General features: G+C 43.6%; 1 protein-coding gene across 17 annotated transcripts in view; it reads right to left on the bottom strand.

The window, feature by feature from the left end:
• Nucleotides 1–27195, bottom strand: part of THRB (thyroid hormone receptor beta) — a 379102-nt gene that overhangs the window by 111224 nt on the left and 240683 nt on the right. For 10 of the 17 annotated variants that reach the window (XM_045791644.2, XM_045791643.2, XM_087870163.1 and 7 more), the window contains one exon: nt 5887–5950. The exons of 6 other annotated variants lie outside the window; for them this stretch is intronic. In XM_045791644.2, the coding sequence (XP_045647600.1) occupies nt 5887–5908 (22 nt within the window). In that variant the 5' untranslated portion in view covers nt 5909–5950. Of the gene's footprint in view, nt 1–4675; nt 4900–5886; nt 5951–27195 lie in introns of all 17 variants that reach the window. One more of the 17 variants, XM_087870165.1, reaches the window with a different exon arrangement.

The following is a 27195-nucleotide window of genomic DNA, read 5'->3' as shown; positions in this document are numbered from 1 at the left end:
TGGAATATTACTCAGTCATCAAAAATGAAATCTTCCATTTGCAATGACATGGATGGAACTAGAGGGTATTATGCTAAGCAAAATAAGTTAATCAGAGAAAGACAATTATCATATGATCTCACTTATATGGGGAATTTAAGAAACAAAACAGGATCATAGGGGAAGAGAGGAAAAAATAAAACAAGACAAAATCAGAGAAGGAGACAAACCATAAGAGACTCTTAAGCATAGGAATAAAATTGAGGATTCCTGGAGTGGAGGGAGGTGGGGGAACGGTGTAACTGGGTGACAGACATTAAGGAGGACACATGATGTAATGAGCACTGTGTATCATATAAGACTGATGAATCACTGACCTCTGTCTCTGAAACCAGTAACACATTACAAGTTAACTATTTGAATTTAAATTTTAAAAAAAGTACTAAATTTTGGACTAGAAATGCTGAGTCATCACAAAGAACACATTGAGCTCTGCCCATCACTACTCACCAGAAGACATTTCTAAGCACGACAAAAAAGACATAATTCATAAAGCGACACTTCAATAGACCTTACTTTATTTAAACCAAAAATTTATATGTGTCAAAAAATGCCATCATGTTTACAACTTATTTGTAAATGGTTCAAAATAAAAATTATACAGGTGAGATGAAAAAGAATTAAGCGAAGGTGATAAAATGTTAACATTTGAGGACTCTGGGTAGAGGGTAGCTGGGACTTCTTTGAGCTAATCTTGCAAAGTTTTCTGCTAGTACGTAATTATTTCAAAAGAAGAAAAGTTTTTAAAAAAGTAGAGAAATTTTAAAAGGTAAAATATTGCCAAAAAAGAAAAGAAGAGACATATTACTACAATTGGAAAATAGTTGTAACATTAATGATAGACAATTAATTATTTTCTTAATGTGTAAGTCATAAGAGAAAGATAAATGGCACAACAGAAAAGTTAATTGAACAGGGAAGTTACAAAAGACCTTTAAGTGGCCAATCAGTGTGTGTGAGTGTGTGTGTGTGTGTGTGTGTGTGTGTGTGTGAGTGTGTGTGTATGTAGTCAAATTCATTGTCAGTAAGAAAAATATAAAGTTTTGAAAAGCTGTGATAAAATTTTGTCTAAGAAATGGTCTCAAGAATTAACTACCAAAAAGCTCCAAATTTGGAGGATTTATGATTAAATGGATGCTGTCCTGCTGATGGGTATCTCAGCTGGTCTAATAATCTGGTTACAATCTGGCAACAGAAAAGGTTTTTAAAGATGTTCAGTCCCTTTAATTTAGCATTTCCTTTTACTTAGTAGAGCTTTATCCTGAGGAAACAGAGGTGTGAAATCATGCACAATTCAGTTCATTTTAATATGATTTAAATAACATTATATTAAAAGTCTAACAATCAGGGACTGTATCAATAAATGATGGATTACTAAGTAGCCATGACCAAGATCCTATTTTAGCAGAGTATTTATTGACAATGGGAAACGTTCATAATATGTACACTGTTCTCATTAGTTATCTTTGAATGGTGTCATTATTTTGCTGTCAACAACCTCCTGATTCCATGAAAAGACGTTCTACTTAGGTCACAGGACATAAACACAACTGTGATTCTCTTTCTGAAGGAATGAAATGGTTATAAGGAGCGTCTGGAAAGCTTAACGAACACTTCTGAAGAGTGACATGGGCTTGCAATAAAATACTATTTTCCCAGCCTAAGTGTTTTGTTTAACTCTGAAAAACTTGTTCATTAGGATAGCCTTAGAAAGAGAAAACGTTGCTCTGGGGTCCCTTTTTCTTGACATCCAACCATCAATGCACCCATGCTTTACTTTATGGAAATGTGATTTGTACATGTTCGAATGTGAAGGGTAATCTAATCGTAAAAGTAGGAGAACAAGAGATGAACTGGTCTCCCTTTGTCCTTTAATAAGGAATCATAGTGGGGCGCCTGGGTGGCTCAGTCGGTTAAGTGGCTGCTTTTGGCTCAGGTCATGATCTTAGGGTCCTGGGGCTCAGCGGGGAGTCTGCTTCTCCCTCTCCTTCTGCCACCCAACTCATGCTCTCTCTCTCTCTCTCTCAAATAAATAAAACATTTTAAAAAATAAGGAATTGATAGAGAGGTTAGGTGATGTGCTCATTTATTATTCTTAATATACAATAAACTGCTTATACATAATAAACTGCTTCTCTACGTAATGAGAAAAATATAAACTCCACAGTGACCAAGTGGACAATAAATATGAACAAGTGAGTGATCGATGAAGAAATATAAGTGGCCAATACACATGTAAAAAAAAATGAGAAATGTACTTTTTTTTTGGAGAAATCTAAATTTTTAAAAAACCTGTATAATTCTTCCTTTTGCTTAACAAATGACCCCAGCCCCAAACAAGCAAGCAATCTGACGATCATACAGCAGAAACCCTGGGTCAACAAGTGAAAGCAGTCATAGCCTTGCTAACATCCCTCCCCTGGTGCCTGCAATACACTTCACTAGTGATAGCTTGAGAAAGAAGAAGAAAAAGGCAAACATCACAACGGGGAAGTTAAATGGACAAGGAGGCCACGAAGAAGAGGCACAGCTTAAACAACTGAATGGGGGCTATTTTATTCAAATGGAAGGATTCATAAGACTGTGACTGTGACTGTAAATGACAGGGAGCCCGACAGGATGGAAACATCAAATACTGTGCTAATTTCATGCCATATCCTAGTTTCATAAAGCCAGGTTCAGTGCAAACAACAGATCCTTGTTTCTTCTTCTTCAAGGCACATGTGGAGAAGTCTGAGTTCTTAGTTTTCTTTTCCACCAAGGCCAAAAGCCTCTAGCTTTCGTATTTGAACTTTTAGGTATTCATATCTTGGAACAAACTCCCCTATGCGGTGAATCATGGTTTTATGCAAAACTGAGCTCATTATAATGCCATAAATGTTAGCAGAATTCCCCTCAGATTACTTAGGAAGCAGTGCTTAATTCCAGATTAATAAAATACCATATGAAGGCACTTTCTTACGTTCTCCATTAAAAATCAGTGTATTTAACGAGTGATTTCATATAGTCCTAATTTCAAGCTAGGTAGAGTAACGAGGAAATTTTGGCAAGACCCGACTCCGTTGTAGCTGATATTAAATAACCCCATAAAATAACCAAATTTCCATTTGAGTTAATGCAAAACATACAAATTTATTAAGCATTCTGGCTGAAAGCGACCGTGTGCCAACAACGTGGATCTTTTATCTGAAAATGCTGGTCTGCTTGCTTTTAGGAAAATAGATTCGATGTCCTTATTCCTGTTCATTTAAAGAATGGTTTTATTTTCATAAAGGCTAATTGATAGCTGGTATTGTATAACAGTAATATTCCCTATTATGTTTTTCAAAGACGAAAATAGGCATATTTGCCCTTTAAATTACGCTCCTAAAGCAAGCACTGAGTTCTGAGGGCTTACAGCTTTACTATGGTCTTCCATAATAAAGAAGCTCTTTAGGTTTCTGAAAGTAAACACAAAGCCTGAGATCACAGCCAAAGAGAGAGGGAAAAGGATACTGTTTTATTTCGTCCACAAACAAGGGAGTCTAAAGTAGTAATTTTCTCAGCAGAGTCCATTAACATGCACTGAGCATTATGTGTGTATGGAATCGATTTCTTTTGCAAATAGAAAACTACTGTTAGTTTCTACACTAGGAAGCAAATGCTGGGAAGCAGAAACTCCCTCCTCCACTGGGAGGCACCTGCGGTTCCAGCTCAGGATGCAAGGAAGCCATCTTGGCTTCTACAAGGTCAGCTGAAAAGCTGGCTCAGTTTAGAATTGTGCTGGGGTAAGCCTAGATTCCCAGCTCAGTCCTGGAGACCCCCTGACTTTGCCTTGTTGTTCTCCTCAACAATAAGATGGTCTGGACTACCTTGGACTCTAGACAGGGAGTGGGGTTGGGGAACAAACTACAGTCCTTGGGCTCAGCTGGCCTGCTGCCTGTTTTGTAAATAAAGTTTTGTTGAAACACATGCAACCCATATGCGTCTGTGCAGTCCGTGGCTTTTCTTGCACGGTGGCAGAGCTGAGTAGTTGGCAATGCTGGAGAGCTTTACTCTATGGCTCTTTAAAAAAAATTGCTGACCCCCTGCTCTGTAGGAACCTGGGATGGATGCTTACTTCTGGATTCAATCTGGAACCAACCCCAGGGCAAGTGAAACCAATGGTATTATCCACTTTTACACCAAGTTTTGCCATTTTGGTACGTCTCAGACACGTATGTTCCTTGAGACTGTATCTTTGGAAGCCTTTTCTAGTGGGCAGATTATCATGGAGCATAGAGCCACCCCTGTGTTGCACTTGATCCCACACCATCCTTTCTCCGTGGGGGGAGACTCTCCCTAGGTTTTGTAGGGTGGCTTCCTGCTGTCTGATATCTGTGCTCTCACGTGCCTGTGCCTGCAGAGACGTTAGGTTTCGTTCCTTCTGGCTGAGATTCTCACTCATCAGTAAACATGGACGAGCTAGCTAAGGTTGATCTGTACGAATTTTCCACTGAACGACCAGGTTTATGACATAGAACGGGTGAGATTTAAGTGGGAGAGGATTTTGTCTGGGTTGGCAGTGCAGTAGAAAGGGGGTGGGTATGTTTTGAGGCCTGTTCATGAGTAAAAATAGGAGGAAATGATGAGATGAGGTTCTGAGGCCCTCACTTACTGGTGTGAATCATTCTGGTTTGTTCCGGCACTCCATCTTTTGTGCGGCACCAAGAGCTCCAGTGTAGGTGGGTAGAAGGGCAGGGCAGTGATGCTGAGAGAGGCAGTGTATGGTCACTGGGAGGCTTCCAAACTTGCAGAAGGCTGAGTGGAGCTTTATGTCACTTCAGTTTCTCAGGTCTACTGGGGAATGGATTCTTGGAGGAATTGTCCTGCATGTTTAGTCTGTCATGACATGAATGGATTACCAAAGGTCAAGCTATACTCATGACACACAGAGGTCTATGGGTGTCTGCCCTGCTGCCATGGGAACCACAGGAATGGGTAGGGGCTTGGTGATAGGCTGGAAGGTAGATAGCAGAGGTTGTAAACTGATGGCCCTTGGATTCATTCTAATCAGCAGACATGTTTTGATGGGCCCCTGACTCTTTGACATTTTTATAAGTTAATTGTTAATATTTGTGGGGGTATATTTCATTTAAAATCTGGATTTCCAACTTCTTTTGGAAATTTGAAATCTCTGGGCATTCTGGGCTTCATTCCTGTTTGTCAGTGATCACCTAGGGGGAGGAATGGCTGCTCTTCAGACAGAACCCAAATATTTCCAGCTTTGTTTGTTGTTTTCCCTGACACCCAACCCTTTTCTGGCATTGGTGTTATCTGCCTGACCCTGGGGGCCTTTGAGTTTGCAACCCCTGCTCTCTGTGTTGCACAAAAAATTCACACTATTGCAACCTTATCATCCTTGGAGGTCATTCTGTCTCCTTTGTCCCTTGCTAAGAGTTTTTACCTCATTTACCTGCTGTAATCTAATCATATTTCATTCTGACTCTACTGTTAAATGGAATAAACAGCCCATTTGGGGGAAGATGCCTGGACTCTAGTCATTAAGTGTGCAGAGCTCTTTATTATATTGGTCTAAGTAAATGCAAAGAGTCAACGTGTCTAGTGTGTAATCTCAGGATAGCTAAAAACTAGCTTTTTACTGTGAATTATCATTTCCTCACCAGGTTTCTGGTGATGATGCATCTCATTGTTTCTGAAGAAGACGAAAGCTCCTTTGTCGGGATGTATTCACAGGATGTATCTGCATTTAGTAATACTGGAAATAATTGTTTCTAAGACTTCTAGGTTTCTTTTAGAAACCCTGTGTTTCTCTCTAGGTGGAACAAAAATGGAGACATGCAAAGAAAATTTTAAAAAAATAGATACCTGTCATACTGTTGGGAGTCATAGGTTAGTAATCATTCTGGACCTTTTTTTTCACTGACACCTCCTACAAAGAAAAAGACAAGAAAAAAATACCACAGGTTATAACCTGTATTTTCCATAATGTTTTTGTTTCAAACAATATCACATGCATTAATTAGCTTGAGGCAATTCATTACTCTCAACTCACAACTAGGGAAATTGAAGCGTCGGTAGGCTCTGTGATACGTGTAAATTTACAAGATGTTTTAATTATAATTTTAGGGTTCCTTCTACAATACTCTTTAACGTTATATTTTATTCAGAATCACATATCTGTTTTTCCATGTCAAGTTTCAAGAATGCTACCAGCACACTGACTTGCTGCTTTTGCCGAGAGTGGCTGGGATGGACTAACATCTTCAGTCTAGATCCTTCCTTCTCCAAGTGAGGAGGGTCAATCTCAGATTCGTGCAGTGGCCTCCAATCCCTGCTTCCAGCTCTCCCTGAGGCCAGGTGGTGTCCCTCCTGTCCCTTCAAGGGTTTGGTTCCTCAATCCTTCCTGAGCAAACAGTTCCTGTGTTTACATAAGCTGGTTCAAGTCAGGTTTCTGCCACTTGCAACCAGGAGTCTTGACTGATAACACCGATATTAAAGTAAAATATGAATACAAATGTGTCCAAATCGTTTTGTGTCCTTTTTATGATCTCAAAGGTGAAACTATAAAATCCCAGTTGTGTTCTTGCTATACCACCAGGTTAAAAAAAAATCTTTGTTTCCAAAGTTTCAATTGAACAGGCATATGACCTACAGAAAGGTATTGTGTGTGAAGTAGAAAGTACCCAAGAACAAGAGAAAAAAATCTGATTATGGCTTTAAAAATATTGTCACCACAAAATTTCGTACGAACTTGCCTATTCGGTACTGTTTTCATTTAGTCTTACCGTTACTATTACTATATGATTACCATTGCTAAAGCACTAATACTATACTAGTATTGCTATGACTATAGTACTTTGGAATTTGCTTGTATTTAGTGCTATTCTCCTTCAATGACCTCTAGAGTTTTATAATGTAATTGCAGGAAAGTCTAAGAACCCTCCAGAGTAGGCAGGCGTCCGGGGCCTCTTTTCCTGGCTGTCGTATGACATAGAGTGGGGTCAGCGCAGCGCTCTGTCCTGAGGAGTGGACACAGAGAAGGTCCCCCAGAACCTGGGGCTCACCAGCTGATCGTGGGGTCAAAGGAGAAACGAAGTCTAAAGAGCTTAAAAATAAAGAAAGCTGAGTTTTTGTGTGTTTTTTTTTTTTTGGTTTGTTTGTTTGTTCTTGGTCAGGAAAGGAAGCAAACTTGGTGAAAGGTCTCACTGAGCAGGTCAGTGAGGAGGAGGCGTCAGGTGGCGTCGGGTTGGAAGGCAGCTCTCTGTCCCGGAAGGGCTGAGTCACGGTCTGCACATCATTTGTTCAGCAAGTCCCACCGCTCATGCGCAGGGAAGAGTGTTCAGTTAGACCCGGCGGGGGTCTGTGTCCTGGGACCCTCAAAGGGTAGCTCCTCTCACAGCTTCAGCATCTCAGCACCAATTGAGGGGGAAAATGGCACTCCGTTTAGTCTCCTCGGCGAGCTCCACCGGGATGGAGAACATTCCTTTTACATAAATCATTCATTTATTCGGTGGGTCAGTCCAGCGGCCCGGACTGAAGGCCTAGTTTGCTCAGGCAGTCCCCCAGGCTTTGCCCAAAGACGGCACCTGGGCCTGTCCACCAGGGGCTTCTAATCCAACAGGGAGAGAATCAGGTTAAAAAATGCAAAAATGTATGCAGGTTTCCCCTTAAGTGTCTCTTCAGAGCAGCCTGGGACACAAAGGGGGCAGAGGTCACTTCTGCCTGGTGCAATCCAGAGAGGCTTCTCAGTGGAGGTGACTGCGGACCCGAAGGCTCTCTTCGCTAGGCGTTTCCACAGGTCATGATTTAATGCTTCTCATTCTTGTGCTTGAGGCACAGGGACTACTCTGGGTAATTCTTTTAATTAATGCAGTTTTAAGTGGGGAAGTTTGAGTATCTAATTGATATTTTTAAAGCTGCCACGCTACTGAGCCAAAGCAGACCAGTCAGAGGGCTAGGGCAGGTGTAGGGGAGAGGCGAAGGTGGCTAGAACTAGGATGGTGGCAGCGGAGGGCGAGGGACTCAAGTGACATTAAGGAAGTAGAAATAATAAGACACTGGGGTGGATGCTATATGGACATTTACTACTGGGACAAACACCGGTGGTACAAGTAGGTTAAGACAGAGGCTCTTGGCCCTCCAGGAATTTATAATCCATTTTACAAGCTGGCTGGGGAGGCAGAGCCCACTGGCCAGGCACATGTGGGGTGCCAAGAGGTGGTGTGGAGAATCACTCGGGGGTGCGCCTTCTTCTGCCCACTTAGCACTCTCAGTCCAATGCCATGTCCCTTAGGTGAAACTCATTCCCCTTGGAAGAATGGAAAAATGGGCATTCACCTCCAAAACACCTAAGATGCATTTATATTAAAAAAATACAAATGACGGAGAAGTTGTTGTTGAGTTTTCTGAAACTGGAAAGCAAATGCAATTATTACAAACACGTAGGAAGTAGGTCCAGGGACTCTGGGAGACACTGGGCTCCATGCAACCTACTGTGAGCTCAAAGGCCATCTTGGGCTGCATGGATGGAAACGTAGCCCATAGGACAACAGCCAGGCCATGTCTGGGCTGCTGTATTTTAAGAGAAAGCCTCAAGTAGAATGTCCAGGCTGATGGAAACCACATCTTAAAGAAATGTGGAAGGGAGCCTAGGAAAGGGAGCAGTCACATGAAGGTTAGGGGATGGTCTTCGAATTCCTGGGGGGCTGTTATGTGGAAAGAATTAAGGGTGTCTGTGGACAGAGGATGGCTGGAGAGATGCTGCTGGGGACCGCTGAGGGGACGGGGGACGTTCTCTGCTCGACCTTAGGTGGAAGAAGGTGCACATCTCCAGGCCAGAGAAAATGCACAAAGGCGCACCTTCTCCCGACCTCGGGCTGCTCTTGTTCTCAGGATAGGTTAAGCCTCTCTTGAGAAGACCAGAGTCTTTATTCTGCACCAAAGCAGGTGCCAGGGGTGCGATATGGCTCCGGGGACGTGCTAAAGGCCTGCTCCACACTTCACCTTAAAGTTCTTCTCTAAAGCTTCATTCCTTTAGCTCAGCCGATCTCAACTGTTTTTGGCGGGGCTGGGGAGAGGGTCTGCTCTACTCAAAGAGTATAATGAAAGTTACAGGCCCCTTCCCTTGAAAGACAGGTAGACGATTTGGCAAATATTTTCGGGGGATTTGCGGACACCCCACTCCCTCCACAACCCATCTGTAGATGCCATATTAAATTTTGGCTGCAGGCTTTGATCGTTGTTAAAATGCAAAAGCTCATGGAAAAGACATAAATTGATACAAATACAATCTATTGACTAGAATGAAAAGGAGACATGCTGTTAGGAGTTCGTTGGACAATTAGGTAGTCAGGGCCAGTGTCCCCAGCAAGAAAATGGGGACTCAGGACAGCTAAAATAAAACAGCACTGACATCCTGTTTTACTGCTTAGACAGGACTGAACTAGCATTCTGTTTTGCAGTCTTTGCTGAAATGACTTCTGCAAAATGTCCTAAAATAAGACAATTAACCACAAAGCATTTGTCACTATCACGGCCAAGGGGCAGTTAAGACATAAGCTCTCAGATGTCAGCAACAAGAAAAAGACCATCAACACATGGACATTAACCTAATAGGCAGACAGATACGTGACCAAGGCCCTGACTGGCCCTACTTGGCACCCGTTGCTTAAGATAGTTCCGCAAAAGAGCTCATAAAACCCCCTCAACTTAGAAACTCCAAGGGCAGCCCTCTTGGGTCCCCTCCATCCCCAGGAGCTTTGTCCTCTTGCTCAATAAACTTTGCTTTGCTGCCCACCACTCTTCATCTGCTCTACCTCTTCATTCTTCCAAGCGGCATGACCAAGAACTGTGGAAACTAAAGGCAGAGAAATCCTGCAACGGTGTGAGCTATTTTTGATCAGGGGCAAAGCGAACAGGACCTACAAGCAGTAGATCCTTTTGTGGGTGGAAGGACGGTGGGTTTCAGAGAAGCAAGGCTGAAGGCTAAAGAGGAATCCTCCAACCCCAAGATTTGGTCTAGGGCCCTCCATTTATGCCATCAGACACCATCACAATCTCTGGATCATGTGAGATAAGTTATCCATGTTGCCTGCCCCTGGGGGGCTTAGATGAAGGACCAACCTACACCTTAGTGGCAGAAGAGTTGACCAGAGGTCAACTGTTTGGAGGTACCGAGGAGAGAGTGATTAATTCTATCTGTATGAGGAGGACCTACGGTGACATTTGAGCTTGGCTTTGAAAAATGAGCCAGAATATTTTCCAGGTGGAGAATAAAGAGTATGGCTCATGATTCACAAAAGAACAAAAGGTAGAGCATCTTGGCACAGGACACATGATTTGGGGTGTGGAGGGAAGAGAACATGCCCAAGAAGGAAGCTGCAAGGGGGTCAGATGGTGAAGGGTCTTGAAAGGTTTGCCATGGAATTCAGACTTCATTGTATGGGAACTAGGGAGCTAGGGAAGGTCCTGAGGAGAACGGCCCGATTTGAGAAAGATAACTCTGCTGCAGTGTGGAGGAGGACTCCTCAGGAGGCTAACCCCTTTGGTGGCACCTCTTCATGCGGGATCATTGCTATTTTCCTGTCTTAGTGTTCAAGGTCGCAAAGCTAGACTAGGGCCAGAGAAAGCACCCCTAACTCCATCTTGTAAAACACCAGTGCAGGTGCTCAGACTGCACACCCGTTTGTCCCCTTATGTTTCCCTTTTCCCTAGAGAAATGACAACATTAAAGGGACAACTGTAAAAATTACCCCTTGAAAAATCTTTCCATATGGACTGAGTCATTGCTTATACAGTCTGTACATAATTAACATGAAACACCACATCCCCCTCACGTCTTTACAGCAACCTTTTCTGAGGAGGGTGTTGGTGGCCTTTTCAAGGCCATCTTTCTTAGTGTGCTTCTCCTTGGCTCTCTCAGGCATGAGGATACCAGAGTATCATGTGGCCTGATGCATCACAACAGTGAGATCTGCAGGGCTTGTCTGTTAACGCGTGAACAGGTGCTTCATGGGCTGTCCAGGGGAACCATGAGTGCACTGAGGGGTGGGGGTAACCTTCACGGGCAAATCTCCTGGTTCAGTTCAAGAGGTCAGATGCCTGAATGTTACGTTACCAAGGACTCTAAGCTGAGACCATTAACACCAGGAAGGCTTTCAAAGGAGGACACACCCACCCTCTCACCTGACATTGAACAAACATGGATAATCCATTCTTCCTAGATAGAAGGATTTCAGAGATCATGGCAATATGAGTAGAGGGCAATGCTTGGGGATGTGTCTTGAAGTTGTGTTTACCTAGCAAGCAACTGTTTTTACTAAGTTTATTTGGTATTGTAGGGCATTGGGCACTGCTGGGGTTTACGGGTTAGGGCCAGAGCACGGCTCCCCCCCCCCCACCACCCCCCGTCACCATCCCGTCTGGCCTTGCCATTGTTCTGTCTGTGGCACCTGGAAACACAGCTGGGTGAAGGCAAATGGCCGTGTCTTCAGAGTGGTCTGCGCCTCACGCGAGGAGGGCAGTGAGGTTGTGGGTCTCCATTGGGTGCCTTGTGCCCCCATTGAACATCCTCTGCCTTCTGAAATTTCCCTTTCTATCCCCTGACCCTCACAGGGAAGGGCCCATTTCCATCAAAACTTTGACTCTGACATTTGGGAAACATTTTTGAGAACAAGTCCAAGCCCAGGTATAGAGGAAAGACCCCCAGATTGGCCATCGTTCCAGATGCTTTAGGGACGCAACTCAGTAGCTCGGCCATCTCAGACAGACTCCTTATCTCTCTGAGTCTCATTTAGAAAATGATGTCACAATTCCACCCTTCAGGGCTATGATGAGGGCCAAGGGGACTTGAAAATTCTTTGTAGATTTAACAGTAGGACATCAACATAGGGTTTCGGAAGATTTCATCACTATTGTAGTCACTATTATGATCTACCAATCTCCTGGCCAGGCCCAATCATCCCTAAGGTGTGAGAAATTGGAGCTACTATATGGCCTCAACTTTGAGGTTCCCTGAGATGGTTTAAAGACCTTATAACAACACAGAAGTCCACCTCTCTAGACCCCATCATCACCAAGATAAAATGGAGGTGAAATTTCTCTTTTCTCCCACCTGCCATTCTCCTCTTTCCAGACTTAATTTTACCTTTTGGGAATTTTCTTACCTTTCAAGGTTACCTTTCATGGTCATTTAAATTTGTTATGGAGAACAAAGAAGGTTGGGACCCAGATGAATTTGTCCCCAATTCTATAACTTCCTAAATCAGTCCCAGTTGTCCTTTGCTGGGGTCTTTGCATTTTAATAGTAAATGTAGGTTCCAGTGAAGTGAATATATATGATGATGGTAATAAGAGCTCAAATAGAAGAGAACAGAGGCGAGGTGTATTCAAATCAAACCACACTATGATCCACCTTTCGCACTTGGTAAAACTAACCCTACTTGGCAGTGTTGTGTAAGAAAAAATCAATAAGAGGAAGAATTTAAAAAGCCAGCACTGTTAGACTGGGAATGGGGCTGGTTAAAAGGGAACATAAGGCTGCGATAAAGATGTGGGAAAAAGTAGTAGCTCGTACTTGTGCTGTGGCCCAGATGTTAGTCTGAGTGGATCACCTCTAGGGGAAGAAGGCAGGGACAGAATTCCTCTGCTGGATCTGGTGGGCAAGCCACTAGGGCCCCACATAGGAGACATCAGTAAATGACTATTGAATGGCAAAGCTATAATTTTCATTTGAGATTTTTAGCAGTTGCTGTAAGTGTTTTGTGCTTGGAGAGTGAGATAACACAACCAGGATCTGTAATTGAACTTGAGTCTAATTTGCTGTGGCTGATTTTTTTTTTTTTTTTGTTCTTGGTAAAATGATTAGCCTTGACTTCCACCCCACCCACCCCTTTTAATTCATATCCAACAATCTTGTTGTGAGGCTCATTTCTGTTCTTCATTTTAACCTATGTCCATGCCAAATCCTTGTCCCCTTCTTTCTCTCTTCCATTCTTTTTCCTTCTCTCTCTCCCAGGCAAAGTCACTGTGGCATGGGAAGAGTGTGGGTCCTGCTACTTACCAACAGAATGACACAGGGGACATTCAGAGTCAACGTTCTCAGGATGGGGACAAGGTCATCCACCTCAAAGTGGAATGTTGACCCATGGTGGTACTCTTCCATCCTTGCGTGCTAGCTTCTTGGGCCACAGCCTGAGAAAAATCCTGTTTCCTGCTTTGAGGACTAGGTGGTAGGCAGTGGTAGCAGTGGGGCTCTTGGGCTCAGACTGAGCTTTAAAGCAAACAAAAATGCCCCCCGTGAATCTAGAACCATCTGTTACATTCACTTTATTGTCACCCTGAGTGGAACTTGGAACAATCTGTAGCCACATAATGTTGTGATAGAAAAGTCAAGAAGAAGAAACGAGCCAGTAAAAGTTTCATGAGAATCAACTTGACCACCGCCTAGGTTTACAGCGCACTTTCCTCCGAGCTACCTTTCTCTGCAGGTGGACCAGCATCTCTGAACGCTTCTCAGAGTGGACGCTAGTTTCTTAAGAGGAAGCAGATGGGTGGTTTGAGGAAACGTCTGACACAGCAGGAGAAATAACTTCAACAGAGGCCCTGTTGGCCAAAGCAAGCGGTTGAAACTGCCTCTACTGACACCTGGTGGAGAGTAGGGTAGCTTCCCTGTGCCAACGAAAATACAGTGCGTGTGCTTGTGCGCCTGTGTGTGTGTTTGTGTGTGCGTGCGTGTGTGTGTGTGTGTGTGTGTGTGTGTTGAAGGGACTGGAAACGAATTCATCATGGCAGGGGAATTAAATAACTCCCGAGGAATGAGGGTACCACGCAGAAGCACCAGATGCTTGGATATATAATTTTGGTTAGGTGACTCACTAAGACACACGCATGAAAAACAACAAACGAGAATGTGAAAAGAAAACATTAGGACTGAAGCAAACGACTTATTATTGATTTCTTAAAAGTATTTGATGATGAATAAGACAACAACAACAAACAAGAACACGCTCCCCCACCCCCCCCACCGCCCACCCCCTGACCCCGGACAGCCTTTGGCAGAGGGAGCATCTATATCCCGCGGCCTCTGGAGTCTGCAGTGAGCTCCTTGCAGGTTCTCAGCCTCAGCTAAAAAGAATCACCTTCCCTAAGGAGGTCTTAGGAAGACTGATTTGCCCCTAAAATTCCTTGAAGATGAAAACAGAATTCTCCTAACAAATACCGTTATGATTGCTTAGCACTTCCTAAATGCTAAATGGTGGGAGGGGGCGGGGGACTACGTTACAAAGTTCCTACGGAAAGAGACTTCATAACTTTACATTGTCTCCAGTCTCGCCTTCGCTGGGCTCCTGTTTGATACTGCTTGACGAAGGTCCTTTGGGCGAACTTCATTGGTAAAGGCGGTGGTTTCTTGTGAGGTGTCATGTGCATAGTACAGCACACGCAGCTGGATTTTGCCTTTTAACAATCTGTTTTAAAGGTGATTTTTAGGAATGCACCAGAACGAATGCACAGTTCAAATTTGTAAGAATGAATCCATTACATCTAAGTCATAAAGGAAGGGCTGGGGCACTGAATGAGAATTCCGGTTGTTATTTCAAAATAACTACAGGAACCCTAGTGAAGGGTTGAGGCAGGGGCGGAGATGGGCAGATTTAGGTGGGAGATAAGAAGGAAAAGCCCCTGAAAGAGTCACATAGTTAAATTTTCTTATGTTTTTATTCCCTGATATTTAAGTTAAAATTAGAATGTATATTTCCTTCAATGTGCTGGCTCAAATGTATGATTCTGACCAGTAAGTGTGTAAGTCCATATAGCCCTCCTCCTGGAGTCAGTGATTCTGGGACACAGAGATCCTAACTTCCTCAGTTCGTGACACCATTAGTGTTTTAGTAATTTGTTCACAGTGACCCCAGGTCAAAAGAAACAAACTTTCTATTTGCTAAGTAATAAAGTCCAAATAGCCTCACAGTAGTATTTGCGTGGTGCCTGACAGTGGGGTCTGACAGCTGTTGCTGTGTTTCCCTTAAAAATTAAACACATTCCATTGTGTAACTATGGGTCTGCCATGGCACTCCCAGGGTACCTCGGTACAGAGTTTGGGAACCAGGGTTGTAACAGTTTCGGGAATCAGTGAAAACTTCAAGTCTGGGGTTTACATGATCTCTGTCCACCCTTCACTCTCTGTGAGGCCATGGCCACATAATTTGTCTTTTCAATTTAATGTTGCTGAGCAAGTCGGCCTGGCTTACTACTGTGGAGTAGAGAGTAAGAGAGTGAGAGACAGGGTGAGGCCTTTGCAGGATTTAGGCCAGTGTTGGGAACAAACAAGATTTGACCATCAGTCAGTAGTGTCTCCTGAGCTCCTGTCACAGGGGCGGCTATGATAAAGTCTCTAAACAGTGAAAGAGCACAGCCCTTGCATTGTTTAAGAAGGGGAATTGCAGTAAGTCACATTTTCACTGGGAGTTACAGGGATGCCAGCGGTGGCCCGGTAGTGAGTCCTTCGGTAGAAATCTGACTGATGAGCACGAGCTGGTAAACATGCCGGAAGAGTTGTATGGGTATCTCAGTAGATCTAAAGAGGGGGGTCGCCTGCTTTTCTATTCTGTTTCGTTTCTGAGTTCTATGTGGCCATGAAGCCACATATACACTAAACGAGTGGTTCTCAAACTTTGGCAAGCACCTGGAGGGCTTGTTAAAACAGATTGTTGGGCTCCATCCCCAAAGATTCTGATTTAGCCAGTCTTGGGTGGAGGGGTGTGGGTTTGAGGGTCTGCATTTCTAACAAGTTCCCAGGTGATCTGACTATGCTCTCCAGGGATCACGTGTCGGGAGCCACCAGCCTACACCATTTGGGAACATGGGAGAGAAATCGAGGTGCCACTTTGGTAGGCTGCCCTGCCACTGGGCAGGCAACCCCATTTCTCCATTCCTGACCAGCACAGTCAGCCTCGTCTAGAACACTACCAGTGAAAGGTGCTTACCAAGGTACCAGGCACCTTTGAATCGGAGACACTCAAGTTTTATAGTAATAACAAGACATGGTGTATGAAGGAGCTTTGCATTTCCAAAGAGGTTGGCTTTGCACTCTGCTTACAGTAAGTATGGGGCTCAACCATGGAGGCTGCAGAGAAAGTGGTTCTTAATCTCAAGAAGGGGGTTCAGAGCAGACTCGGCTGAGAAGCCTTGCTCACCCTCTCCAGGGCTGGTCCCAGGCCTGTGAACCTAGAAGAGGCCTTTTCTGTTGAGAATTTCTGCTCAGAAGTGCTTAAGTATGAACACAACTGTGGGGTTAGGTCCCCTACTGTCACTCTCTTATCCCCTGACACCATTCACCTCTGCTGTGAGTGATCAGGAGTCACTGGACACAGCCCTGCTCTATTATGTCCTGTTTGATTTCACAGGCCTGCAGAGAACTCTCCGCCCCCGCCTCTTGCCAGCCTTCCCAGTGGTGGCAAAATCATGGCCAGTGGGGCTGATCCAAAGCACACTGATAATCCAAACACATTTAAAAAGTGGTAACACATCCATTGCACCTTAAGTCTGTACAGAAGTACAGACTTCTGTACTCAACACACCCTCATCCCCCCTCTCCTGCCCAGGTGCTTATTTGCTTGGCTTCTCAAAGTGTGGCTCCTAGACCAGCAGTGGCAGCATCACCTGGGAGCGTAGATGTCCAGGCCCTACCCCCAGACTCACTACATCAGAAACTCTGAGGATGGGGCCAGCGGCTGTGTTTTTAGCAAGCCCTCCAGGCGATGAATCTGGTGTATGCAGGAGTTCGAGAACCACTCACAGCTTTATAGCATCCCTGAACTTGCCTGCCCATTACCAAAGATTAGAAGCTAGAAGATGGGGACCACCCTCCTTCCTGTCCCCACCTCCTGGCCCAGGGATCAGCGCATAGCAGGTACTCAAGAAATACGTGTTCGTGACTGCAGCTCGGGCAGCTCTGCTTCCTGATCGGGAATGAACGAGCACTCTGGCCCCGGCGTGCCACCTCCGAGCGGTGCCAATGCTGCATCTAAATCATCTCGCATTTCTTATGGGTTGTAGTTTCCATATTTATAAATCAGCTTTCCCTAAATTCTCTCCAAGATTTTTACATTCCTTCCAGCTCAGGAAGCCAAAAACAAGATGCCACGGTTTAGCCAGTGTGTTTCCTGCTGGGTGGGGGGGGGGGGGGAGGGCATTTCTGCATGTTTCTTAAATTCCATCCTCCCAGCATTGTGATTATTTTCTGAACAATAGAATGAGATTGCTGATTCATGCTCAGCTCACGGCGGCTCCAGGCATCGTTTTTCCCCGCTGTACTCGTGCTGATACAACACAATAATGTTCTATTCATCCCTCTGAATTAGGAATGCCAACAGCTCAGATATGCAACTGAGGGGTCCCTCCCCCCACCTTATTGAAAGGCTTCCCACAAATAACACATTTTGAAATATCATATGGCATTCACTCTGAGCCATTTGGCTCGGGCAAGGATGGTTAGAACTTATCTTTTTATCAGCCATCCCTTGCACAATGCCAGGCACACTGTAACGACACAGTTGAATGAGTCACATACTCACTTCCTGAGGTTCAAGCCTTACCCTTCTATGCTGCCCTGACAGCTGACAATAAGCCTTCTGTCAAGTGCGGGGAGAAAGCCCGGCTTTCCCATCAGGCTCATGTTCGGATCCAGTCAGAGAATGGGACTGACATCCTCAAGGTCTGCTGGCCCAGGTGGGCTTCATGCAGCCTCAGCCTGTTTGCACACCGCCTGCTGTTCCGGTTTTGGCCCTCCCGCAGCTGTGAGGTCTCTGGTCCCCTCTCGGCACAGCTTTGCCAAGGGGGGCCAGGGCCAGCTGTGGGTTTTTGTGTCCCAGCTGCAAAGTTGAACCGGCGAGAACCCTTAGAGCTCCTAAAACACTAATGTCCACCTGAGCTGCGTCTCGAATCACCTGGGTGGCTTTGCAAAGTCCCAGTGCCCAGCTGTATCCTCAGTCAGTTCGTGTGTTGTGACTCAAGCCTCAATTTTGTAAAGCTGCCCAAGGGATTCAGATGTGCAGCCAAGGTTGGGCACCACTGCTCTAAAGTGGCCTCAAAATAGTGTTTTGGGGCTCCCTTTGGATCTCCTTTCAACATGGCAGTTGCAGCGCTCCTTTGAGAATATATGTAAGTCAGCGGGTGAACTCTCTGCTTGAGACCCTGCTGGGGCACCCATCATCTGCCCCATTTGACTCTCTGTCTTGGTCTCCTACTGCGCTCCCTACTCCAGCTTCACCAACTCCTTGCTGTTCCTGGAACACGTTATCCTTGCCCCCACCATGAGCCTTTGCGCTGGGATTGTTCCTCTGCCCAAAATGCTTGACCCCAGACACCTGCTCCAGTCCCTCCGTCACCTCCACTAAGTCTTGCAAACCTCAACTTCCCAGGGATGCCGACCTTGACCACCCCACTCCCTGCTGTGACTGGCCGCTTCCCTATGCACTGCCTTCCCGACACCCCTCATCCTGCTCCACTCTTGCTTTCCCCACAGTACGTAGCTTGTCTTAACACACTGCACGCTTTACTTCTTTTCTTCTTCTTCTTGTTACTGTTCTGTCTCCCTGTGCTAGGAGGTCAGCTCCTTGAGGCCAGCGGTCTTTGTCTAGTTCACCGATTGCCCCAAGTGCTCAGTGTGTGGCACAAGGCAGGCCCTTAATAAATACTCGGGAAATGAAGAATGATGTTCTCCTCCGTAGGTGGTGGTGGAGACGGGGGCTGAATGGAGGAGGGAAGGCTCAGTGAGGCATGAAGAAAATGAATTTTCTCAAAAGTGACAGATTTTGAGGGAACACTTATCATTTGATTCTAATTATAAGTCAAGGGAAGGGACCGCCAGGCAATGTCTAGGTTAAAAAAAAATCACATGAAGACAGAGAGCGGATTTGTGGTGATCTCGGGTGGGGCGGGGGGGCCGGTGTGTGGCGGGTTGGCGCAGGGACGGGAGTGACTGCTAAGGGGAGCAAGTGTTCTATGGGGGTGATGGAGATGCCCTAAGATGAGATTAGGATGAGAACTGTACAACTCTGTGAAAATACTAAAATCCACTGAATTGTACACTTTCAGTTGGTGGACTCTGTTGAGTGAATTATGTCTCAATAAAACTGTTAAAAATGCACACTTAAGCAAAGTGTCACCCAGTGTCAGATCCAAAGCTGAAAAAGAAACATGGGCTGTTGTTATTTCTTATCAGTCATCTGGATTTTCCCTGGCTTGAGTTTGGAGTCGGAGCTGGGAGAGCCTGCCTTAGCCGTCATGGGCTGCCAGAGACATCTATTAGTCAGTAAAGAACTGCAGACAATATTTTTGGTCAAGGTTTAATCCAAGAGTTTGGATTATTTGGATTAAATGCCTTTCCCTTAATAACTTCCACACCTCCCCAAATGCTGGTCTTTTTCAGGACCAGCAGTTTCGGAAAGCAAGCAGCCACCTTGTGTGAAACAGAGCTTTGTACAGGTTTGACACTTTTGAACTTGTCATGCCAGGGAGACTCTAGCCATGTTGACATTTACCATCTACGGATGGCCATGTGTCCCACATATCCCAGAGTTCTGTTTGTCTGCAGCTGTGAACTGAGATGCTGCTTGGCCCACAGCCCCATGAACCTTCTGTCAACTCACTGATGCTCTGGTTATCTAGTAACATGTATGGAACAATGAGAGCAAGTTATGATTAAAATGCTGGATAGCGCCAGCTCAATGAGGACCATTCTCCCTCCCTCGGGGAGCTCAACAGCACACCCTGTTAGGCTAGGAAGGGTGAAACCTGCCTTCTGCTCACCTGCCCGTTTCTCTGCTTACAATCTTGACACGTGCTTGCCCAAGAACAGAGGGTCTGGTTGAAAGGTCAGGAGGCTGCTCAGAGTCCTGGGTTTAACCATTTCACTAGGCAGTCCCTAAGATGTGAGCAATGCTGTGATATAGGAAGATTCTTGGGGACTGCTATGTCTCCAGGAAATTCCTGAGGACACAGCCAATATCTCATCAATAGCCAAACTGAAGGAGGAGATGCTCACAGTTGTTTTCTGCTCATTGATGAAACAAAGGGTGAGAGAGACAGAGAAACTTGCCCTGCATCTCCTGACTGGTGAGAGGAGTTGGGATGCCAACCCAGAGCCAGTGCTCTTAATGGTGAGACACTGCTTCCCACCCGCCGTATGCACATCACTCAGCTGGGTGCCACGACGGGCACAGGGATGGCTAAGTCCTCCTCGTTCCATCTGCTAGCACTGCCCAGTAGAGATGACAGAGCATAGCAATTTTAATTAGAGAATGTTGTATTTGGTACCCTAGTAGAAGTGCAAAGGCCATGGAAGTGAAGTGTGTGGGAGAGAAAGAGTTACCAAAAAAAACCCAACTCTACAAAACATAGACGCTCCGCAAGTCATTACGCCCGCCTTGCAATGGGGGTCATGCCAGTCTTTCTGGTCAAGATCCAGCTGTGAACTGAGGGTCTTTCAGAATGTGGGTTGTACGTAGGGTGGGTGATTGGGCTGCAATTATCCTGACCGTGAAATCTGGATGTTTGGACAGAGTATCTACATCAGCTTGTTTTAGTATCATTTGTGCACTTGTCCTATAGGAAAAAGACAGTATGTCTCTTACAGAGATGTTACAAAGATGAAATGAGCTGATACAAGAGAAGTGCTTAGGACACGACCTTACGTGTAGTAAGTGCTCAATAAATGTGACTTGTTACTGTTACGTCTTGCTAATCATAGATTCTAGAAAATTGAGTACCAGCTACTAGGACTTAACTGCGTAGGGTCCTGGTTATTTTGTTGCACAACGAGAGAGGAGCTGGCACGCTCTCTTCCTGGGGTGGCTGGGGTGGGCAGCAAGGGGGTCAGGGAGTAGAGTGTTCACTAAGTGTCATTGCTATCTGGGGAGAACTTGGTTGACTCCATGTGTGGTTGTAGTTTACAAAAAGGGCGCAGTATTAGACATACTATTTGTCAGGGCACAACAATTCTTTTTTTTTTTTTTAAGATTTTATTTATTTATGTGACAGAGAGACAGCCAGCCAGAGAGGGAACACAGCAGAGGGAGTGGGAGAGGAAGAAGCAGGCTCCCGGCAGAGGAGCCCGATGTGGGGCTCGATCCCAGAATGCTGGGATCACGCCCTGAGCCGAAGGCAGACGCTTAACGACTGCGCCACCCAGGCGCCCCAGGGCACAACAATTCTTTACAAAACAGTTGGCAATATTAGGAAAGCATGGGATTTCCATTCTCTAGCCTGATACTGTGTAAAAGATTTGAAAAGAGGATAACCCTCTTCCCTGAGGGCAGCAACATTTGTAAAACTGACTCTTTTAAGCAGTGTTGAAACAATTAACTATTTGGGTGTTCTCTGTTGGGACTTCAACTAATGCTTTCCCTGTGAGAGAACATTTATATCAATATTTTTCTACTTCCCCTCAAAAACATAGTTTTGGTCTAAAAATGATAGTTTCAATGCATATGATTTGGTACACTTTAGTCGTACCATCTCTGGAGTCATGAAAAAGCTTATTGTAAACAAGACCCACCTGCCTACCCATTTTCTCATACGAAAGACCCTGGGCCTTGGTCACCAACTTGCATTGTTAATTTTACCAGCCATAGACAGAAATGAATCACAGGATTGTCAGGAGAATTCAACTGATTGGAAAACAAAGATTTCCAGAAAAAGAGAAATCAGCCAGTTTCTAAAACACCAAATAAATAATGAGATCCCACATGAAATGCACAAATGTGTACCAAGAGCTAACGGGAGCTCTTCCTAGCTCCAGTGCAAAGGCCAGCTAGACCAAACATGGGCCTTGGCTTTGTAGTAAGATCTATAACAAATATAGAGTTTCTATTTGTATTCAGGGAAATTGAGTAGAGAAAAAAAGAATATGATATATATGTTAACATGTTAATGTATTACTCACCATGCACCTGAACGTGTCTATATGGCTCCCTCAAAAGTAAGGATTATAATAATGGTGATAATAGTGATAGCATGTAACATTTATCGAGTGCTTACCACATGCTTGCCATTCTGCCGAATGTCCTACATACACTGCTTCCTTTATTACTCTCAACAACCTGTGATGTAGGGGGTCCCATCCCCATTCTATAGTCAGGGACTCTAAAGTTAACAGATGTGACCCCTTTGCCCAAGATCATAGGGTTTCAAATGGTAGAGCCAGGAATTGAACCCAGGTCATGTGGATCCAGACTTTACGCTGTAAACCACTACACTTGTCAGCCTTTTACAAGAATAATAGTGGTTACATGCTTTGTAGCACCTTTTTACACAGGTTATATGATCCGATGTTCACAGCCTTCATTTTATTATATCTTTTTACAAAGGAGGACGCTGAGGCTCGGATGTTAAATGTCTAAAGGTAAACACTCATACGTGGGAAAATCAAAGTTATGCCCCCTGGCCCTGAAGCCAAGTTTGTTTTTGAAGGATCTGAGCTTAAATCTTTTCTAAATGGAAGGTCCTGACTGTGAATTGTCGATACTGCTACGTATGAAGTCAAAAGCTGAGCAACAATTGCCCCTATGGGGTATTTAAAAAAAAACAAGACCGTACAATTTCTATTTCAGAATATTAGGCAGCTGAAATTTTAATATCTAGAACACAGGGTTTGGACGGGTTGACACAAGTGATTTGAAAAGTTCGCTCACGATGAGTCTGAAACTCTCTCACGTGCCCAGCACAGCAGCAGCGAGACACATATTACCTGAGAAGCAGGCAGACATTTCTTGTTAGATGTGAGACATTTGCTGAGTTCAATAAAGGTTACGTGGTAGTGCAGAAAATTAGAAGTTCTATTAATAATCACTGCTCTATTTGATTGAGGATATTGTTCCTATTATTCTGTAGTTAAGTTCAGGAGAATAAGCCTTACAAATACACCAACTGGGGAGGAGTGTGTGGAAATGAACTGCCCCCGAGTCCTGACCCCTCTTATGCTACCAGGCTCAGTCCCATATTGATTCTGCCACACACGTTTATAAAGGGCTTACCAACGAATAGTTCCTTAATAAAGGAAAGGTGCTTTTCGTGAAATGCTTAGAGACAGCTGGAAATGGGACATTGGTAGCTGCTCAAAGGGAAAGTTTGGAACAGTACAATGGACAAAGCAGGCTGACTGCTCCTTACAAAACGGCCGACTTTCCAACCCAAAGGCTGAGTGCCAGTTGGTTACCAATTGCCCCTCAGCTCCAAACCCACCCGTCTAGTATCTGCTCAGTGATTCTGGGGTTGGCACTTTGCAAACTTTCCCACAGTCCCTTGCCAGAGGGCATTCTATTTGATTCTGCCAATAGGAGGCACTAGTGGGAGAGGGGAAGGTGAGAAGCGAGAAGACACCTCCCTCTTTTTCATGACACCCCCCCTTCCCCCCTGTGAGCACCTGCCAGCAGTGGCTCCTGGCGGGAACCTCCTGTCTTTTAGCATTTCCGGAAGCAGTCTCTCTGTATTCCACAGAGGTTCTAGCAGCAGCTGGATGGAGCCCTTTCCCAGTGCTCTGAGGGCTAGCTCCGCAGGACTGCTGCTCTGAGCTAGATCCTAGTACCCACGTCTCCAAGGGTGATCGCTGCTTCTTGCAGCTGGGTTACTTCAGCCTTCCTTTTTGCTTTTTTGGTACTCCAGCACCAGTTCAATAACCAGTTGCTGATCCTTCTGTTGGACTTGCCTAGTGGGATTCTGTTTTCCTGCCTGGACCCTGGCCGTTGCACGTGGATGGCATGATGGGCAGCATGGTGCATGTTGGTGGCAGGCACAGTGCCGTGCAACATTGTAGCCCCCAAACCCAGCCCTGACCGAATTCAAACCTGCCCCTGCTAAGTGTGAGAAATCAGCATTTCCGGCCAAGAACTGAGTGGGTGTGAGAACTGACAACCCGAGCCGAAGGGTAGTTAGAGTGGAAGACTTCAAAGGATTACATTTCTTAAACTTTTTTTTTTTAAAAGTGTAAGAATACCTGTTCGCATGCAAATGTTTGCAAACATGGAAAGTATAAAGGAGAAAAAAAAATTGAAGCCTGTCCTAGAGTTAACCACTGATATTTGGACCTATTCTTTCTGGTCTTCCCCCATATTGCTATATATTTTAAAAGAATTGTTATTTTTAACTGACACTTGGTCTCTAGAAGTTTCACATGACAACGTGAGGAACTCAACTCCCAGGGGGATGTGACTTTGCTTCATCACAAGGACAACTTGTCTTTTCTGCTCTGGGACTGGCTCTCTCTGGCAGGGGCTGTTTACCTCTGACCCAGAAACTAGACAATGGCCAGGGCTACGGGCGCCCAACTCCGGTATGCCTGTTATGCCTTCTCAGTGGGGGCCATAAAGTAAATAAATCTGTACACATTCGGGAGGAATGCTTAGTATATTATGAGCTGGCTCCTGGGGTGAGTCTATGAAAATTTTTGAAGGAATATAGAACACAGAAGTCTGCTCTGTAAGGAGTGGCATGTTTGGACGGAGAGGTGGGACAAATGCTGGTACCAATTACTCTGATCTGTCACACATGTTTGGTATTTGGGTACTTCTGCATTCATTCATTCATTCACAACTACTTCCCAAGTGTCTACCAAGGAGAGGGCAGAGCACTATGCGAGCTGCTGGATACGTGGGTATGACATGGTTGCTGCCCTTTCTCACAAAATTTATAGCAAGAAGAATCAAACCCCAGGAAGCAGTGATCAGAAGACCATGTCACTCTTCATGATTAATAACGCATCTTATTATTACGTGCATTTGTCCTTGGCTCATTCACAGGTACACCTGTCGCCAACTCCCTGTACCCTTGGAAAGTCTTTGGTTTTGAGATTTGCTTCAATAAATTGGGGGTAGTATTAACCACCTCGTGGTCCAATGTTTCAGTCTCCATCTGCCTTAAAATTATTTATCTGGCAGAAAAAATAACCATCATGTATCTATCTTTAGGCTTCAAGTAACATAGCATTGAAATATATGAAGTTAAAAACTGCAGAAAGTTTAAGACAAAAAAAATGGAAACACAACAGTAGTTGAAGACTTTAACATACCTTGCATTCTTTGAAAGATTAAGTAAGTATAAAACAAGAAAGAATATCAGAATATTATTAATAATGTTAATGTAGCATTATTATGAAATTTTATACCTGAAAAACATAATAATTACAGAATAACAGAAAGAAACACAAATAATTATAAAACGTGACCAATAGGTGATAATCTTCCCCAAAGTTGAAATAGTAGAGGCAAAATAATGTTTCCACAAGATAATCAACTTAGAAATTTAAAAAAGAAAAAGAAAACCAGACACATACAAAGAGAAAAACTGCAAATGCTTGAAAATCAAGAAAGTCCTCCCCTAAAAAACTCAATTCATCAAGAAGATATAACAACTGCAAATATATATGCACCCAGCATTGGGAGACCCAAGTATATAAAGTAAATTTAACATAATTGAAGAAAGAAAGAAATGAGCAGCAATATAATAATAAGAGGGGATTCCAATACTCCACTTTCATCAATGGAGAGATCACCCAGACAAGAAATCATGGGAGAAAATTTCTCAACTATGTGGAAATTAAACAATATGCTCCTGAACAACCAACTGGTCAAAGAAGAAATCAAAGGAAATCAAAAAGTACCTCCAGATAAGCAAAAATGGAAATACAGCATATCAAAAACTTATAGCTGTAGCAAAAGCAGTTCTAAGAGAGAAATTTAGAGAGATTGCCAGCTACATTAAGTAAAAAGAAAAATCTCAAATAACCTAACTTTATACCTTTTGGTATAAACTTTTGGTTAATCTACTTATAGTTCTGGAATTTTGTTTATCTTTAAAAAAAATCAACTCTTGATTTTGTTGATATTTGTATTGTCTTTTAAAAAATATTTAATTTATTTGTTTTAGGGAGAGAGAGTGCACCCACAAGCAGGGGGAGGGGCAGAGGGAGAGGGACAAGCAGACTGTGATGAGCACAGAGCCCAGTGGAGGGCTCGATGCCACGACCCTGAAATCATGACCTGAACTGAAATCAAGAGTCGGGTGCCCAACCTACTGAGCCACCCAAGTGCCCCTCTATTATCTTTTTATTCTCTACTTCATTTATTTCTGCTCTTATCTCTATCATTTCTTTCTTTCTGCTAACTTTGAACTTAGTTTATTCTTTCTCTGTTTCCTTGAGGTATAAGCATGGTGATTATAGTTAATAATACTGTACTGTACACTTGAAATTTGCTAAGAGTGTAGATCGTAAGTGTTCTCACCACACACACACACACACACAAATGATTACCATATGAGGTGATAGATATGTTAATTAACTTGATTGAGCTAATCATTTCATAGTGTATACATATTTAAGTCATAACATTGTATACCTTAAAATCATGTACAACCTACATATATATATATAATTTTTATTTATAAATCATACCTCAGTAAAGTTGGAAGAAAACCCCCAAGTACATCATGTTTTTAACGTTAAGTATGTTAGAAAAAGAACACACAGAAAAGAAAAGCTGAAAGAAGTCAGAAAGCTTATTGAATTAGAAAATATTGTAACAGGACTATGAAGAAAAATATACAAAAGTTAACTCTTAGGAAAAAACAAAGACAAAACAACAAGTAGATGAAGTATCAGCTGACCTAATTATAAAAAGGGAGAAATAATAATTCACAAAATTAGGAATAGAAAAAAGAATTAGTTACAGATCTGAGAATTAGAACAGTTAATAGATGACTTTGAATAACTTTGTGCAAATAAGTTGAAAACCTTGATTAATTCATTTTTTAAAAAAATATAAAGTAACAAAATAAATAAAAGACAAGTCCATCCAGACTAATAATCATGGAAAAAATTAAACACTGTCAAAGAATTCCCCTACCCTTCCCTGAAAATACCAAATCGAGATGATTTCATGTATGGATTATTTCAATAGACAAAAACAAAACAAAAAAACAAAACAAAAAAAACTATTTAAACTTTTGAAAGCACAAAGAAAAAAGAAACATTCCCAATGATTTTTGTGAAACCAGTGCAAAATGATACCCAAAATATGAAAAAGACAGCATAAAAAAAGAAATTTGCCCAGATCACTTCTTTATATTGATGGAAAAATCTTTTTTTTTTTTTAAAGATTTATTTATTCGACAGAGATAGAG

The sequence above is a fragment of the Ursus americanus genome, chromosome 20, assembly GCF_024610735.1.
Source record: "Ursus americanus isolate L20-20 chromosome 20, mUrsAme1.1.p, whole genome shotgun sequence".
Lineage (NCBI taxonomy): Eukaryota > Metazoa > Chordata > Mammalia > Carnivora > Ursidae > Ursus > Ursus americanus.
Note: the sequence above shows the minus strand (reverse complement) of the source record. Positions and strands in the feature narration are given on the sequence as shown.